This window comes from Ictidomys tridecemlineatus, chromosome 1 (genome assembly GCF_052094955.1).
Source record: "Ictidomys tridecemlineatus isolate mIctTri1 chromosome 1, mIctTri1.hap1, whole genome shotgun sequence".
Taxonomy (NCBI): Eukaryota; Metazoa; Chordata; class Mammalia; order Rodentia; family Sciuridae; genus Ictidomys; species Ictidomys tridecemlineatus.
This window is the reverse complement of record NC_135477.1, coordinates 17,812,103-17,829,835: the sequence shown is the minus strand read 5'-3', so window position 1 is coordinate 17,829,835 and position 17,733 is coordinate 17,812,103. Positions and strand designations below refer to the sequence as shown.

At 37.9% G+C, this 17,733-nt stretch overlaps 3 protein-coding genes across 9 annotated transcripts in view; 1 reads left to right on the top strand and 2 right to left on the bottom strand.

Moving 5' to 3' along the window:
• The window catches only part of Bbip1 (BBSome interacting protein 1), a 16,803-nt gene extending 1,330 nt beyond the window's left edge, over positions 1 to 15,473 (bottom strand). Inside the window, 3 exon segments of the mRNA XM_021723421.3 lie at positions 3 to 148; positions 829 to 906; positions 15,390 to 15,473. Of these exon segments, the coding sequence (XP_021579096.2) occupies positions 3 to 148; positions 829 to 874 (192 nt within the window). The 5' untranslated portion in view covers positions 875 to 906; positions 15,390 to 15,473.
• LOC144366085 (uncharacterized) lies at positions 15,385 to 17,733 on the bottom strand. The gene is made up of 3 exons (XM_078019437.1): positions 16,404 to 17,733; positions 16,058 to 16,282; positions 15,385 to 15,467 (listed from the first exon to the last, which is right to left on the bottom strand). Exon 1 carries the CDS (start codon positions 17,731 to 17,733, stop codon positions 16,729 to 16,731), a length of 1,005 nt encoding a protein of 334 aa, XP_077875563.1. The 3' UTR covers positions 15,385 to 15,467; positions 16,058 to 16,282; positions 16,404 to 16,728.
• Shoc2 (SHOC2 leucine rich repeat scaffold protein) overlaps positions 16,148 to 17,733 on the top strand; it is an 86,190-nt gene continuing 84,604 nt past the window's right edge. For 2 of the 7 annotated variants that reach the window (XM_078050568.1, XM_078050481.1), the window contains exon 1: positions 16,847 to 16,932. The gene's annotated coding sequence lies outside the window, so the exon portion shown is untranslated. Of the gene's footprint in view, positions 16,287 to 16,826; positions 16,933 to 17,733 lie in introns of those variants that run through there. The other 5 variants (XM_078050592.1, XM_078050534.1, XM_005320671.5 and 2 more) reach the window with 4 other exon arrangements.

Below are 17,733 nucleotides of genomic sequence, written 5' to 3'. Positions count from 1 at the left end.
TGTTCTTTTTCTGCCATTTCTTGTTGGTGAATTGTATCTTGTGCTGCTTGCTGCATTTTTTCCAGTTTTTCCAGAGTCAGAGATTTTAAGGGTAAAAGTTTGGGTTTACACAGCACCATTGTGGTTACATCTTCTACAGACAACTGCCCTAAATTTAACAAGAAATAAGAATTAATTTTGAGGAAGATAATCCAGGTGTTAGGTGGTTTGGATTAGCAGCTAGAATAAAGATCTAAAAACCTGTCACTGAAAAACCCCTAATCTTAGACTGTGTTTTGCTTGTAACCAGAAAGATCAGTCTATTCTATAAGTATCATTTCTTAATATTGGCGTGTGAAGGAAGACAAGTTTTGAACTTTGTATGCAAGGTTCTAAGTTACCATAAAACATAACCTTTTTGTGTCAGATGTTTAATTTGAAATACAATTTGGGAGAATATATACACAATGAACAAAAATGTACCAAAGTATGATATTAATTTAAATATTCAAATTGCTGCATTTTTAACTTCAACCTTAAACTTTTCTTACTATTGCTTGATTTAGGTTTTTTTTTCCTCCACTTGCAGACCTTATGTGAATTCCATTAAGTTATTACTTCCACTGAAAAATTTCATATTTCTAAGTATAAGAATCTGCATTTTTTTTCTTTTACTGGGAAAAGTGAATTCCTGTATAACCTACTCAGAGTATACAGTAAAGGGGATAGTAAACGAGATATAAAGAACACAATAATTGGTAGGTGTTTAGAATATTAACACTGCTATGTGACAATGACTATCACTTTCTAAGTCTCTATAATAATGACCTAAGTAACTGATGCAGGTACCTTGTTTTGGAAGAACTTCCCGAAACATTGACTTCAGTTCGGCCATATTTGAATTGTTGGATACAGTACGTTTTTTTCCTTCAATGAGAAATCAATTATTAATAGTACTCAAAAATATATTCCAGTATATTACTTGAGACATTTCCATTTTAGTTTAAAGAGTAAAATCACAATTTCTGTAGAATGTGGACTTCCCTATCCTTACATAATGTCTCTATTTTCTGTGATTCTTTTAATTCAAACAAGGTTAGTTTATAGAAGCATCTAGGTCTTGTCAGTTTTTATTAGTCAGTGGTGGTGTTAATTGGAAGGATGAATAGTTGAAATTTTCCCTTGGTAGGGAAACATTGGTAGAGCTTTGTTTTTTAGATTAAGATGATTAATAAACAGCTGAGAAAAAGACATTTACATGCAGCCATCTTGATTTAATGATAGTCTTTCCCTGAATGGAGAAAGATACAAAAAAACATTACTAGTAATGGAAAATACATGAATCAGGCAGGTAGGTAGGAAAGGAAGTAGTAGGTGAACATTTCCTAACATTCCCACTTTTCCTAGTAGTTAACAGCTGGTTTCTACTTCTAAACCACCTACAAATGAAAAGCATCCTAATGATGTTACTGCATACACAGGTACAATCTTTTAAGGGAACAACACAGTAATTTGGCTTCTAAACAGAAGTGAGTGTGTTCAGTTTACTCTTCTAATATAGGCATACTAGATGCGCTCAAGGACCAGCCTGAATATAGTTATGAATATCCAGCATACATGCTAAGTGTGGCCAATAACATTTGCTCCAAATGTTACATCCTAGCTTATATTCAAGGTGTTCTGGAAAAGTTGTAGAAAGATCCCTTTCCAAATACAGATGCTTTTCCAGACAGTCCCACCCTTTTAGTGATGTTTCACCATAGTGATGTAATCTTACCATACATCTTTCACAACATCACCACTACAGGAGAAAGATTTATTATTTATGAAGTGGCGATGCTGGCTTGATGCCAGTCTTTTCCACCCACTGTAAATTATAATCAAGTGAACTGCTTCTGGTCTTTTGTCATTCCTGCTCCACTACTTTGACATGCCTAATAAAAGCTTCCTACTCTCCATCCTCCAAGTTTTTTCTCATCTCTTGTTCAAATAATTATTCTGAAATGTCTAAGTTCCTGAGGAGCCTCTATTTGCTTTCATGAACTTTTTCATCAAACTTTATACTATTGTCGGGGAGAGAAGATGAAGTGGGAAATGGGCCTAAGCCTGGAATAAACCAACTCATTGTATGAGGTAAGTATGCAATTTCCTTAGGATGTACAATTCTATATTAATTTTCTTATTACTTAGGCCTTTCAGTATTACCTAATGGTCACTACCTTTTTTTTGGTCTATGTTAGGCTGAAAGTTAATAACACTGAAGACTCCTGATCAGCTTTGAATACAGCTATCAAAAACAACACCTAATCTTTTCAGTAAAGATATCACAATGAAAATATTAGGCCCTTATTTATAAGTACAAATCTGACATGATATGCCACTAAAAAGGATATATTACAGATATTGATAAAGGTGAAGTAAATACCAGCTAAATGTTTTTATATTTGTCACCAAAATACTAAAATGGTAAAAAAAAAAAAACTTAAAATCTTAATTGTTTTTTGTAGTGAGCAACTCCAACTCATAATTAAATTACCCTGTTTTCTATGCCTCTTTCACATCTAAAATCTGGCCTGAAGAAAAAACAATGAAACTTGGTGCTCTACCAAACCTCAGTTCTTGGTTTGACTAAGATGCCATTGTTAATGGAAAGGGTGTGGGCCAAAGGACTGGCAGGGAGTGGGTTGGGACTGGTGTGGGGAAGATCCAGTGCCATCACTTGCCTAAGTGGTTTCTACTAGGGATGAATCTTTTCCCTAGACCCCCTTAGGCATTGGCAGGAGAGAAGCAGGATGGGAAGGGCTAAAATAAGCAAGATGGTAGTTGGATGGCTAGCACTGGCTGGGCTGTATTATTTTGATAATGACCTGCTCTTGGAGTCCAGAATAGGAAAAGGCATTTATTTCCTTCTCCCAGGTGGTCTGCTATCAGCCAAACATAGGTGTTTTCTCTGGTATAGTATATTTGAAGGAATTGTGGCTGCTCCTCAGAGAGGAGTGGTTATGTGAGATGTATATAAAACCAGGGGTACATGATCAAAGAGAAATATCACAGTGATGGCTGAAATTATGTGTATCATACAACTACAATGGTCATTCAATTCAATAAATGAGTGCCTACCATGTGCCAGGCACATGTTTTGTTAAAATCAGTGAACAAAACAAAAAAGCAAAAGCTTTTGCTCTTTTGGAACTTACAGCCTGGAGTAAGGTAAGAGAAGCAAAAGAATGCTATGTAACTGTAACTGCTATTGAAAAACAAAATATTTTAAAGGGATTCAGATATAGTGGAGGAGGTTATTTCAATAGGAAAATTAATGGTCTCATTAAGGTGACTCTTAAGCAAAGACTGCTTTTGTGGGTTGGACTATAAGCATGTGTTGTGTTGTGAAACTGCAAAAAGTAAAAAGTCTGACAGTATCCACACATCAAGAGAAAGTATGGGAGGAGAGAATTCTGTAATAGCAATATTTTTAGAGGGATATTTTGTGTATCTACTAAAAATAAATTTTCTGACCCAAACTTTCTACTCCTAGTGATCAGCCCCCCCCAAAACAATAACACAAGTGTATAAAGATAATAAGCATGTTCATTAAAGCATTACATTGAATAGCAAAATGTTGAGCAACAGATGAACCTACATGTTCACTATTAGGTCAAAGGGTAAATAAATTATGAAATATCTGTAGAACAGAAAACTATGCCATGGCAAAGTAAAAAATGATGCAGATTGTCAAGGCCCCTTCTAAGAAAAAAACATATTAAATTGCAGAAGTAAAATTGTTCTTACATTAATGCTTACAAAAAAAGCAGGGTTAACTCATCACCTTCTTTCTTTCCTCCCAAACTTTAAAAGTTTGTTATTTCTCCTAGAGATAATAGTTCTGATGGCTCATGCATTGCAAAAGTTATGCCAACCTATCTAACTAAGCTGGGTGTCTAAAACCTTCAGAAAAACTCGAAGGAAAACCAAATGTTTGTCATGAAATATTTTGCTGTTTTAGGAGATCTGGAAGATATGTCTAAGAAAGATAACTACTTCAAAATCAATCATATACATCTGGAAAGCTTAAAAATCTCCAGTAAATTTTTTTTTTGTATTAGTCTAAATCATGAAAGTATCCTGAACTTTTGAGAAGATATACCAATAGTCCTTTTTTTAAAAAGTTTGTTCTTTGTGGTACTGGGGATTGAACTCAGGGACAGTCTTATCACTGAGCTATACTTCTAGCACCCCCCCCCCCTTTTAAAAATTTTTTTTGAGACAGCATCTTGCTAAGTTGCTCAGGATGGCATTGAACTTGCAATCCTCCTGCCTTAGCCTCTGAGTTGCTGGGATTATAGGCATGGGCCACTGTGTCCAACAATGGTCCTCAAATTTTCTATTGCATACTCCTAAAGAAATTTTGAAAAACTATCATTTTAAATGTTTCTAAACTGACATAAAATTTTTATCATGAGCTTAAATAATTATAAGGATATAATTTTTAGCATATTTAAAAACATGTCTTAAAAATATTCAACATAATATCTACCATTAATTTAAAAAATGAAGCTTTTTTAAATCAGAAATTTTATATTATTCTTCCCAGATCTTTTTCCATTTCAACTTTAATGTAATGGTTTCTTGCTTGATATTTTAATTACTCTTCTTTGTTGCAAGAAATGTTTATAAATTTAGAATAGAACCTGGCTCTTCATTTGTATTACTAGAGTTATAATGTTCACTTTGGTCTATTTGGCTCCTAATAGATTTTTACCCCCTGGAGCATTTCATCATAGAAAAATTTCTACATAGGATTAGAAAGAAACCTTTCCTTGCTAACATCTTTGATGATTATGAAAGGGGAGATGAGAAATAAGATTAAGCATGTGGGTTTATGCTCAGGCCCATTTTATCAGGGAATTCAGTATCAGCAAAGACCAAATAAACATGGAAGTTTAGGATCTGGAAATTGATTACCCTTAACCTTGCTTACCTCCATTCCCCTCTTCAGATATCTTGAAGGTTTTGTGAACCCTGCTATAAATATTGCTGATCTATACAATAGGGGGAACCCCCCCCCCTTTTTTTAACAGCAGGACTTTCTAGAAATTATTGTGATTAATCTCCAATTGGAGCACTGAATATCATTTTGTATCATTTCTAAAACTTATTTGATCCTGGAATCTTTTGAAAGTTCTTTTATGGGACCAAAGCTCATTAGAACATACTTTGTAATGTCATTTTGAATGTGGTATGTCTAATATGATGCAATGGATTAAGCAAATTTAGGAAGAATGCCACTGTTCACAAATAACTAATTTTGAAATTAGTACAGGCCACATTCTGAATATAATTTACTTTAAAGATCAACACAAGACTACTAAGTGAAAAATTTAGACCACCTTGGACAAAACTTGCATTTAAAGGAATCATTTAAATTTCTTAGGAGAAAATCTTTTTTGCATAGTTTTGGGGGATTTGGCAAGAATTACAACTATTCTTTGTCTCATATCACAAGCAATTTCTAAGTGGGGAGTTTTGAGATTCAAGTATATTCAAGTCTTTTGGGCCAAAATGTTAACTAATGCTGATTTTTGAGCTTTATTTCTATATTCTTATATTAACATCTCTTATTAATAAAAGGTTAAGAATAAAATTTAAGTATTTATATGGCAAGCCATTTTATACTGAAATTAAGTCTAGTCAGACTAAGGCATAATCTCTAGGTTTGAGAATCCTAGAACCAGGGCAAGGGAGAAGAAATAGGCACATAAACAGCCATAATGCAATGTTAATATAAAAGTTCTACACTTAGAAATCTATGTAAAAATGCCATGTGAACAAAAATTTGGAGCAACTGTGAAAGGCAGAGATGATTAAGAGAGCAATTTCAGATGCAGGTAACAGATTCTGTAAAGAGACAAAGAGGAACAACTCAAACCCCAGGGTGTATTATGGAAGTGGAGGGGAGTGATGTTAAAAAAAAGTTACTTTCAACCAGTCTGGAAAACCAAACCATAACTGAATTGATTTTAAAGGAAATAAGAAAAGCCACTGAAATATTTTAAAGATAAGAATAGATCCCAGAGTATTACACACAATAGATTATCATTAGGCAACCATCTTCATAAAAACAAAAGTAATCAATAATAATAGAACCTTTCAGTCTGTGAAAATAAAAATTTATAATTTGTTATGATTAAGTTTGCTCTTATGTCTTGGATTTGAATCTTGTGGACCAATAGGAGAGATGACCTTTAAACAGAATCTTTCATTAAGCTCTTAATTTTACACCCATTACCTATTTGGAAAGAACAGTCTGTAGTCCTTTGTTCAAGAAAGTATGGATTTCTAAAGTGGTCACAAATTGATGAGTTTATGGATTACAATTAATGTTGTACCTTGTATTCTATTTGAAATTGAACAGTGGATAGTAAAGACTGGAAATAATAAAGGATGCTGGTTAGTTGACAAGGGAATTATTCTTTCAGAGTAGAAAAATAATAAATGTAACATAAGAAAAGGAATTTGGGTCTTTAAGTGCCTATCCAAACATATCAATAAACACTGTCATTAAAGTACCTACTACAGAGCTAGATAAGGGAGACAGTGAATAAGAACTAGTTCCTCTCCTTGAGGGGTAGGCTAGTTGGGGAAATATAAACATGAAAAAAAAAATCTGTAGATGAAGACAATATGCTTTAATAAAAGTATATCCACAATCCCAGATATTCAGAAACCTGAGGCAGAAGGATCTTGAGTTCTACGCCAGTCTGGACAACATAGCAAGACCCCACTCAAAAATACAAAGTCAAACAATAACAAAATACTTAGCCCAGTTTAGGGGACAATAAATGGTCTCTGAAGAATTACTGTGACATTAGAGCTAGTATCAGAGTGAGAGTATACTAGGTAAGAAGGGGATATGTAACAAGGTGAGAGTGTTCTAGGCAAAGGAAATGTCTAAGGAAATGTCTATATATAGAGTCCAGTATGCATATAGTGAGCATCAGGTACTGTGATGGGACTAAATGGAAGCCTTTAACACTATGCCTTTGAATTTGGACATTATATCCTATAGATGGAGAGAACTAATTGGATTGCTCTAAGTGGTCTGTGACATGATTCACTTTTGGGAGACATATTCTAGACAAAATAAATGAAAACTCACAAGAGACAGAGGCAAGGAGATCAGTAAGGAAGCTGTTTTCCTATTTAGATAAGATGATGAATTTATGAACTAAATCTGATAACATTAAAAAGAGAAGATGGAAGAAAGGTACAAGTTGAGATTCAAATGTCCTCCACTTTGCCACCCACCAACCCCTTCTTTCCCTTTTGGGTGATAAGGAAATGATCAAGGATGACTGAAATGAGCTAGTGGACAATGCAGATATTAATTCAAGTTGAGAATACAGGGGAGAAGATGAATACCATGAATTAAGTTCAGACTCACCAAGTGTGGAAGTCTAATTTGAAGGTAAAAATTTGAGGTTCAGAGTCAGTGACACAGTAGTCAGCTATACAAGTAGACTTAATCACCCAAGAATGGAAAAAGATGGTGGGGTTAGTAGAAAAGAGAGACAAGAGTATAGTGTAGCAGTTGAGAAAAGTATTGAAAGTCAGATTAGTCAGTTAACTTTATGTCTCAATGTTATTTGTAAAATAAAAGCTTGTAATGGCATCAACTTGAGAAAGTTAGTGTTCTGAGGATATAATTCATATAAAGCCATTACATTAGTCTGTGGCATTTGATGGGAGCTCAATGAATGCCAGCAATTCTTACTGTATTTATATCACTACAATGTTATCATAAGATTAGATTCTCAGAAAAAAATATGTATTAACATGTATTCGTTATGGAGGCTTATCACTAAAATAGAATAAAGAAAAATCTTCAGGCAAGCAGGAGCACTTTAGAATTTTCTACCCATTCTCTCTACAGGCATATTGTCCTAAAACGTATTCACCATTTACCTTAGCTTTTTCCCATCAGTCTTGCTTAGTGGCTCTTAAATTTTAGTTTCCTTAAGAATAGCCATAATGGCACAGTGTTTGTGAAAGTCATGTACTTAACCCTGTAGGACATTTTAAGGGACATTCTATAGTAATCTTAGAATAGCTCTCATTGCCTAAAAGGTGGTTTTAGAATTGAATAACCCATGCTCCCACCTGCCTCTCAGAGTATCCCTCCTTATATATACATAAATTATTACTTTTAACAGATTAAGGCCTAAGAAAAATTATCTTGTCCAATATCACATACTTGGCAAGTAGAGAAACAAACTTTGAACATGTATCTGCCTTACTCCAAAGTTTAATTCCTTTTCAGTTCTTTCTATATTGGATCTTGAAGAATGACCTAGAGACCCCAAGTACTTTAGTGTGGAGACCCACCAAAGGAAAACCAACATTTAAGAAGTTAAAAAGATAACAGGAGAGTAGATGATGAATAGAAACAAATGAATTTTGAAGTAACATACTCTTTAATATCTTCTGGAATGGACAATTACAAAGCTATTAATGACCTTTACAAAGGAGGATGAAAATAAACTATGCGTGTCAAATAGTAAATCTTAGGAATGATGTAGATTAAAAAAAATAAGTGAAGCATATTGATTAAAAGAACTTTGTTTTTCCTTTGTATGTGCAACAACCAGACCAATGTATACATCTAATAAACTGTTCTTTTTCTTTCCCTCTTCTTATTTTGTGGATTTTGCATTCCAGTTGTCATGTTTGATATCACCCTGAAAGCAATCTCTTAGGAGCAAAAACTGCTTTTTGACTATGGATGTTGTTTATAGCATTAAATTTCTTTTTTTGTGGGGGGGTGGTGGTGGCGGCAGTGCTAGGAATCAAACCCAGGGCCTCATGCATGGTAAGTGAGTGCTCTATCACTGAGTAAATACCCTTATCCCTAAATATTACTTTAAAAAGAATATACAATTGGAACTTTCAAATCTCAATTTTTATTTTAATATGCAATACTTTAAAAGCTTATGTTTTATATTTCTCTTCATTATGTTCTATCAGATTACATGAGAGCTTGTGTCATAGATCACATGAGAGTGTACTGATTAGACCAAGATCATGTGTTAAATAGCTGAATAGGACTATCATCTTTAGATTACACCCTGTGTTTTCATCTAACCATCTGGAAAATGTAGGCTGTAGTCATACAAGGGGAAAAGAGAAGGGAATAAGATTACTAAAATCCAAACTCCATTCCTGGTTAACTCAAAGTACACATATATGGAACAGAAACATTAAAACAAAAACACTGTGGATGGCAAAGACAAGTCTTTGTTTCTAAAAATGTTAAGGACAAGATGTGGATCTGTTTTTAAAAGTATCCTCATAGGTCACACTAGGTCTCCATACTCCACTTGATTTTTATTAGGAGCCCCATGGTGAATAATGGGTTATCATCCTTAATTCTAACCTGTTATTAGGTCTTCACTGTCATCCCCCCCCCTCCAATGAGTTATTTTATCTTAACTCATTAGCTTAACTCAATTGCAAAAAATCCTATTTTTTCAAGTCTGAGATGAAATGCTTCAGAATATTCCAGGATTCCAAGTGTTTAAAATAAGTTATGAGAATAAAATCCAATGTATGACTTAAAGGCTTCCACCAGAGTGTCCCCCCCATCAATCTATTCTATATTTATTCTTTAAATGGGGTACACACTGATAACTAGCTCTGTAACATTGAATACATTTCTTAACTAATCAGAGGGTTGGTTTCCTCATAACAAGGTTCAAGCAAAAAGTGGATATAAAAGTACCTAGAAATACAGTATGACATTTACTATTCCAGGTGTAATTTTCATATAATAAAGGACTTGTTCTAGATTACCACTAAGGTACCTTCTTTTTTTTTTTTTTAGTTGTAGATGGACATGATACATTTTTATCTATCTATTTATTTATTTTTATGTGGTACTGAGGATTGAACCCAGTGCTTCACATGTGCTAGGCAGGCACTCTACCACTGAGCCACAAACCCAGCCTCCTAATTTAGGTACATTCTGACTCTAGAAATATTTATAAAACACCATGTTACGTATAAAACAGCATGATCTATTTAAAGGTATTTTCCCTCTAAAAACCTGTTTTACTTATTTAAATTTAAAGCAGCATGGGCTGCCAAATTTTAAGCATTATTTTTGAAAATATGATAAAGTAAACCTATTCAATGCTGAAAAAATGTGAAATCTTTTAAGTGGGTAGTAAATAATAAAAATATATGAAATTGTAATCAAGGGAATAGAAGCTCGCTGTTCAATTCTTTGAATTTATCTTGAATTTTTGATGGAGAGAAGTGATTTGTTGCTTAGGGATGTAATGGCACCTGAAATATGGAGGAGAAAAAGAAAAATTCTCAAAAGCATTCTGAGATTCTCAGAGCAAAATCAAGTTTTCATGTAAGAAATTCTAATGTCATAAGCTGGTGACCTATGGTCTTATCCAGTTAAATGATTTGCTGCCTTGTTTTAAAACTATTTGAGCCATATGCAGATTTCATATAAAATCCAAATTTTAGCTCAACCTGACAAATCTGGCAATACCAAGCTCACATTCCTGCATAGCAAAACTGTGCTAGGGCTGGAAAGTGATATCCCAGTTCCGTAAGCATGTGCTCTCAAATTCGTAAGTCCTTACTACTGCTCCTCCCCTCCCTTTTTTTAAACCTTACCTGCCTAGACATTAAAGTCACGTGACTTTCCAACTACAGTAAAATATAGAGCCACTGCAATATATTATATCCCAAACTATCTTATTTTTAAATTTTTAGTGGGCACTGATTATCTTTTTTTTTTTTTTTTTTTGAGATGTTGGGGAGTGTCTAGCTACGGTTGTTCAGGTTGGTACTGAACTCCTTCCTCATTTCAAGCAAATCTCCTCACTTAGCCTTCCAAGTAGCTGGGATTACAGGTACAAACCACTATGCCTGGCCTAGTGGGCACTGAGAAACAAAAATACTCTGGGATCTAAAGGAGGTACCAGGAGCAATACTATTTATATAAAGCACATTAAGGGAATTTTTCTCTTGTGAATATTTATTATTTATTTATAGTTCCTTTAAAGAAAATTCAGTCTGCTTAGTGCACGTTGTAAATGGGCAAAGCAGGAATGGTAGGAATAACAACAACAAAACTTTTGTCAGAGTCAGACTTTGGGACAGGAGTCCCCTGTGTTTCTCCTTTGCTAGTAAAGCAATAAAACTTCTTTTTTCTTTTTCTCAAAACCATGTACTCATTATTTAAATTAGCATTGGGGACAGGGACCGAACTTTTGGTTACAAATATTGGCGACCCAGATGGGACCCCAGAGCAGCCCCTGCTCAGTTTTCTTGGGCAGGCCTGGCACTCCAAGCAACTGTAGTTCCATGCCGAGGATGTAAGGTGAACTTTTTGAGAGATGACTACTGTAAAGTTAAGAAATGGGTGAATATGCCTGGGGTTGAACTGAACCAGGAAAGCTCTTCCTGTAAGTAGAGAGAGGGACTGAGGGACACTCAGCAGCTGCCGAAGCCCCTTTTTGCTTAGAGGAACTCCCGCCTTCCTTCCCTGCACTGTAAGGATTGCTCCACCTAGTTCTACTTTGAGGAAAAAGGAAACTGAATACAGTAAAGTCATGACATGTTGGCCATTTGATAAGCTTCCGTGGTGTGCACACAGAGACCCTTGATTCTACACTTCTGGTTCCCCTTTGTGGGAGCATCTGGTCCCCTTGTGGGGACATCTGTGGCACCACTGGTGTAGGAGTCATGGTTAAGTGGGAGTTGGGAACTTAAGGAGATTTTTTTTTTCCCCTATCTGGTCTGTTTTAAAGGTTCCCATCTGTTGGCCATGGTTTGGGGATCCTCTCTATCATTATGTTTTTTGTTTGTTTGTTTGTATCTTTTTCTGGCTCTTTAAGACAGTGTATTGATCCTATAGACTGTTTCTTCAGAACGATCTTGGTTTAATGGGCCACCTATAGATGTAAATGTGTCTAAGAAAAAGATGATGTTTTACTGTTTAAAAAAAAAAAACCAACTCAACCAAAAAAACTCTTTTGTCTTATCCAAGACTTAAGGTTGACCGACAAATGAATTTTCAAAGGCATAGCAGATTTTTGGATATAAACTGAGAAAAAGGTGAAAGGGGGAGCCCAGAAAGAACATGTTTTTCAGCAAAGTAGTAACACTCCCTCAAGCAACTGCCCACACGCTAGCAGAGTGCTTAATGGATTGATAATGTTCATCTGCAGATGCCAAGTAACATCATATGTCATAGAGTTGGAGTCCATAGTATTTTCTTCTCTATCTGGAATCTGCTGGTAGAAAATGTTATAACATGGTAATCTGGTTAATTAATTCAGACTCAAGTGAATAAAATGTGTGGGGTCTCGTGTCTGAAATGTGTCTAGGCCTCAGAATGAGAACTGGTGTGGGAGAATTTGGATGATGCTTTTGGCTCTGGTATACTCCAGTAGCAGACAGTACTATAAAGTTAGTAGAAAATGACATATCCTACTTAATACAAAATGCCTTTTTCTAATGACCTCTCCTAGACTTCAAAATTCAGTACTAGACAGAAGTCTTAAGAATACTGGCCATTAATCTTTAAAAAAGTATTTGCTTAGTACTTGAAATAGTTAGCTATTTCAATAGTATGCAAGCAAAGAGAATTGTACACACGTATTCTCAAAACCTGCTCCTCAAATCATCTGCATCAAAATCCCTTAGACTATTATTAAAAATATAGATTTTTCTCAAGTTCTCCAGAAATCAGAATTACTGAATCAGAATCTTTGATTTTTAATTAGGTTCCTCATAATTAAACTTGGAGAACTATCTTAGATTTAGTAATATACTCAGTAAATATTTAATGCCTACTATATGCCCAAATTGGACTGCTTTAGAAGTTACTAATAACTATCATACTCTGACCACATTCCATGTGCTATAAACCAAGCTAATGCATTTTACATATGTTTGAATTAACTCTGTTCAACAATATAAGAGATTTTAAGGCTCTATTTTATAGATAATAAAGAAATGAGTAAACTGTTCAGGGTCACCCAGCCAGTGAATATAATCCTGTTCCCAGCCAGTGAATATAATCCTGTTCCCGAAACCCAGATCTGATTCTAAATTGTCTCTATAGTTTGATATATTATTTTCTGTTTCTTGAATCCAGAGTCAGCTAAAATTTTATTACATAACTGGGCATGATGGCATGTGCCAGTAATCCCAGCTACTTGGGAAGCTGAGGCAGAAGGACTGCTTCAGCCCTGGAGTTTTAGATCAGCCAAGGCAAAACAGTACTATCTCAAAAACAAAAACAAAACAAAAATTTTTCATAGTCCCACATGAACAAATTTCCTTCTACCCAAGAAAGCAACTGATCAAGTGCATTATTTTAAATTTCAATATGGTGGGTAAAAACATTCAATATTAATCTAAAAGATTTTGTCCTCTCAGACTATTTTCTTGGGCTGTAGTGTACTTTCCTCCTTTCACTTATCTTTCAAGATGAAATACAAGTCTAGGGTAGACATGTAGTATTCATAAAAGAAACTTGACAGTCATGGGAGTTCTCATGATTATGAAGTAAATTCCACTAATAACACACTCTCCATTGGATAGAATGTTCCTAATGAACCAAGTGTTAAGTATAATCTTGATGTTGCAATTTTTAATAGGCTCTGCTTAATGGTACCAAAAGCTATCACAAAAAACACTAGGACCAATTAAAACTTGCAAGAGAATTTTTCAGGAGGATAAATAATATTGCCTAAATTGGATCATGGCCAGATGGGCAACAGTTGCTTTGGTATCTGCATCGATAACATCAAGATTCATCTGTATTTGAATTACAGGGCCCACACATCTTTCAACAGCAGTCTGCCAGAAGTTGAAACTCATGAAACTATGCTGACATCAGTACACTTTGCTGCAGATTACAATACATCAGCTCCAAGTAGAGGCAAAGTAGCAGCAACTTTTATTAAATGTAGGCAGTCTGGGTTGCCAGCTGAAATCACTAACTTACTCATACACAGGAGGATTAAATGCCAAATTCTTTATGTGCTAAGTAGGATGGATTTAACAGCAACTAATGACAATGGTATATGTAGTACAGCTGAGAAAGTTTAATCATGGTTGGAAAAATATGAATACTGTCAGGTATTCCTGCAAAAAATGTTAAACTTAAGCCTCTGGGTTAATTTTGTTATTAAGAAATAACAAAAAAAAAGACGTCTTTAAAAACAAACAAATAAACAAAACCCAACTTTGGCTCAAACACTTCAAAATATTATTATACTCAGGGAGAAGCAGCATGGGGGTCAGTTCTAAATTAAGATTAAAGAGTGTTGGGGCTGGGGATGTGGCTCAAGCGGTAGCGCGCTCGCCTGGCATGCGTGCGGCCTGGGTTCGATCCTCAGCACCACATACAAAGATGTTGTGTCTGCCGAAAACTAAAATAAATAAATATTTTTTTTAAAAAAGATTAAAGAGTGCTAATAACCAAATACAATGCACAAATCTTTGGTGGATTCTGATTTTAGGAGACAGGAGATGAAGAGAAGGTATAAAAATATTGCATCAATTGGGGAAATTTGCACACATTACATTTTAAATATTACAGAATTATTAGTTTCCTTAGCTGTAATAATGACATTGTATTTTGAAGGACAACTACTACTTGTCGCATTTTAGGGGTGCCTACCTAAAAATAAATGTCTGCAACTTAGATCCAAACAGTTCAGCAATAATAAAATAGTATCTGAGGAGGGATGAAATAAATATGTCAAAATATTAATTTCTGAATAAGTGAAGGGAATATGAATGTTTATTATACATTCTTTTAGTTTTTAAATGTATGAACTTTTTTTATGATAAAACATTTGGGAAAAAATCATGCTGATAAGACTTCAAAGGGGAAACCAAAGTGTAAGTTAAATAGCAGGGACTATGCAGAATTTGTAATAAATTGAGAAAACAGAAAGCTTGGTTAGCAGTGTCTTGAGCATTTTGGAGACACCCAACATATCCAATCATTTTCTAAGTATCAAAGTAATATATGCTGGGTGAAACAACAGGCTGATGAATTTGACAAAACCATTCTATTTAGGTAACACATGATAGTGAAGCTAAAAACAGTGATGGCATAAAGAGGTATAAAAAGTGCTTAGATAAGCTCAAAGAAAATTACTTCCTGTTGGGAAGAATCTGGAAACACATCTCTAAGGATAACAGAATCATGGATGCTCAATCCAAAAGGTCATTGCTACAACAATAATTAACCTCAAAAGAAACATGATTAGTTCATTGTGGCTGAAGCATGTGTACTAAGGAAGGAGAAATTAGGTAAAAGAGGGCAGATTTGCACTCGTGGACTAGCTAAATATAATCAATTTTCAATTTACCTGAAAGTTCTGGTCGTTTTCTTGCTGTTTTAGCATTCAATCTGGTAATACCAAGATGTCGGAGTTCTTGACAGAAGCCTACGGAAGGAACTACATAATATAATGTCAAGATTAGCTTTGTAAAAGTCATAGGATAATTTTACGAATATTCACGAGCATTAAGTTGTTTAACATATAGTAAACTCACAGGATTAGGGCAGCATATCTTTATCCAGAACTTCAGTTAAAGCTTACAAAGAAACCAGAGACAAGAAAAAGAAAGTAAAATTAGAAGCGGACAAGGGACGAGGAAATAGGACTTAGAAGTCTTGCCGCGGTGCTGGGGAAATCATCTTTTTTACAGCTGGGAGTGGAAAATGACTTCTTCAGCTCCCGAATTCTCCATTCTCCAAAGATGAGGGAATGGAATTACCATACTTAATAGTAAAGAGGGGGCGTGGTCAGGAGTTCCAATTTGTTCCAGTCGTCCCCTCGCCCCAGCTCCGCTGTACAGTCCGCGCTCTAACCTGGTTGGGGCCCTCCGGCCGGGCAACTTGACCTAGCATTAGGCGATCTGTTGAGCGGTCGGGCCCCAAAGGGAACCTCAGAGGCGCGGAGGGAGGGCGGACTGCCGAGCCAGCCGGAAAGAAAACCTTCTTCCAGCGGAAGTGGCCCCGACGCCCGCTTACCTTCTCAGTGTTCCAATGTCCCAGGGATCGTCGACCTCAGCCATCCCTGTGGGTGGGGCCCGGGGACACTCACCTCGTCTTGTAATTCCTGCCAAGAATAGGCACTCCTCGCGGCGTTGGGCGGTGGAAACTATTCCCACCCCTCTGCCATGATTCTACTGGGAAGTGCTAAATGCAACTTCCGGACAGGAGAGGGATTTTTCGGAGCCCCAAACTGTTGTCCACCTAGGTAAGTGACCGGACGTCTCAGCAAAATAAGGGCAAGGAAACTAAACGTAGTCTTGAGTATGAACTTACTTGTCTAACATTGTCTGGTCACCTAGGGTCTATCTTTGGGCCTACTTACAGAAGCATCCCTTCCCAGACCGTTCAGCTGTTGCCGGGGTAACGGTGACTTTAGGCGAAGGAAAAATCTACGTCATGTTGGAGACCGGAAGCCAGGAAACTCCTGCTGCCATTGTCAACTATGGCTGCCTTAGCTTCAACAGTAACTTCCGGTTAAGAGTCGTCTTTCTACCCTGCCCGAGGCTTACTCAGTGGCTTGACTAGCCAGCGGCGCCCAGTGGGCGGGAGACGGCGTATAGCTGTGGAGCAAAGGAAAAGGGCGGAGAGAGGGAAGCTGGCGCCAATGCCTCACTCTCATTGGGGAGTTGCAACGGTCCTGGCTCCGCCTATTTTTCTTCCCTAGCGAGTGACCGGCCCGCGCCTGAGGGGTGGGGCGGGGCGGACGGAGTAAGAGTGTGTGGAGGGGCGGGGCGAGTGGGGGAGGGGCAGGCGGGGGGCGGCGGTTGGGCAGCGTCGCTGCTAAAGAGGAGGAGGAGGAGGAGGGAGGAAGGAGCCGAGCGAGGAGGATGGCGGAGTCCGGGCTCCTGACGGTAACCCGGGGCCGACGAGGAGGAGGGTGTCTGTTGGTCGGTTCTTCCTGCCTGCCTTCCTGTCCGTCGGGCGGTCGGGCTGGCTGTCGGTAGGGGGTAGCCCCGCGCGCCCTGACAGGCGCTAGCCGGCGCGGCCGGGGCGAGGCCCGAGGGGACGGGGCCCTGGGAGGCGCCGCCGCCGCCGCCGCCGCCTTCCTGGATGCTGTCGCCGGGAGTGTTGGGCCCCTGGAGCCAGCTCGCGTTCAGAGCCAGCAGACAGGGGACGGGAGCGAGAGGGTGGGCTCTGACAATGCCCCGGCCCGGCCTGCGGCGACGAAGACGGCCGGGACAGCGCCAGCGCCAGGGCGAGGGCGAGACGGCGCGAGGGCGCGGGCCGGGGGCGCCCAGCGGACTGTCCTGCTCCGCTGAGCTCCCCGGGCTACCGGGCCCTGGCTGCGGGCGTCTGGAGTCTTGTAAATGGTTGGCTGGGGCCTGGGCGTAGTGGTGGGGATACGGGGTGGGGGGGGGCCTTTCCTCGCCCCCTCCCCAAAGCCCAAGGCGCCCTTGCGCTCTCGTCTCTCTTGAAGACCCTTCGGTGAAGAGTGGTGAATAGGGTTTGGGTGTGTTGCCAAGGTGAAGCGAGCGGTAGCCTCCGAAACCGCCTAGTTGAACGTGCCTGATGGCAATCTCTCCCTGATGGCTTTTCGGGGGAGAGAAAGTAGTCAAACTCTCCAGCCCCCAGCCTCCGCCCCCGTTCCCAGCTCTTAACGCCAGAGGCTTCAGGGCAAAATCATTCCTCCCCCCCAGCCCCTCCGTATCCAT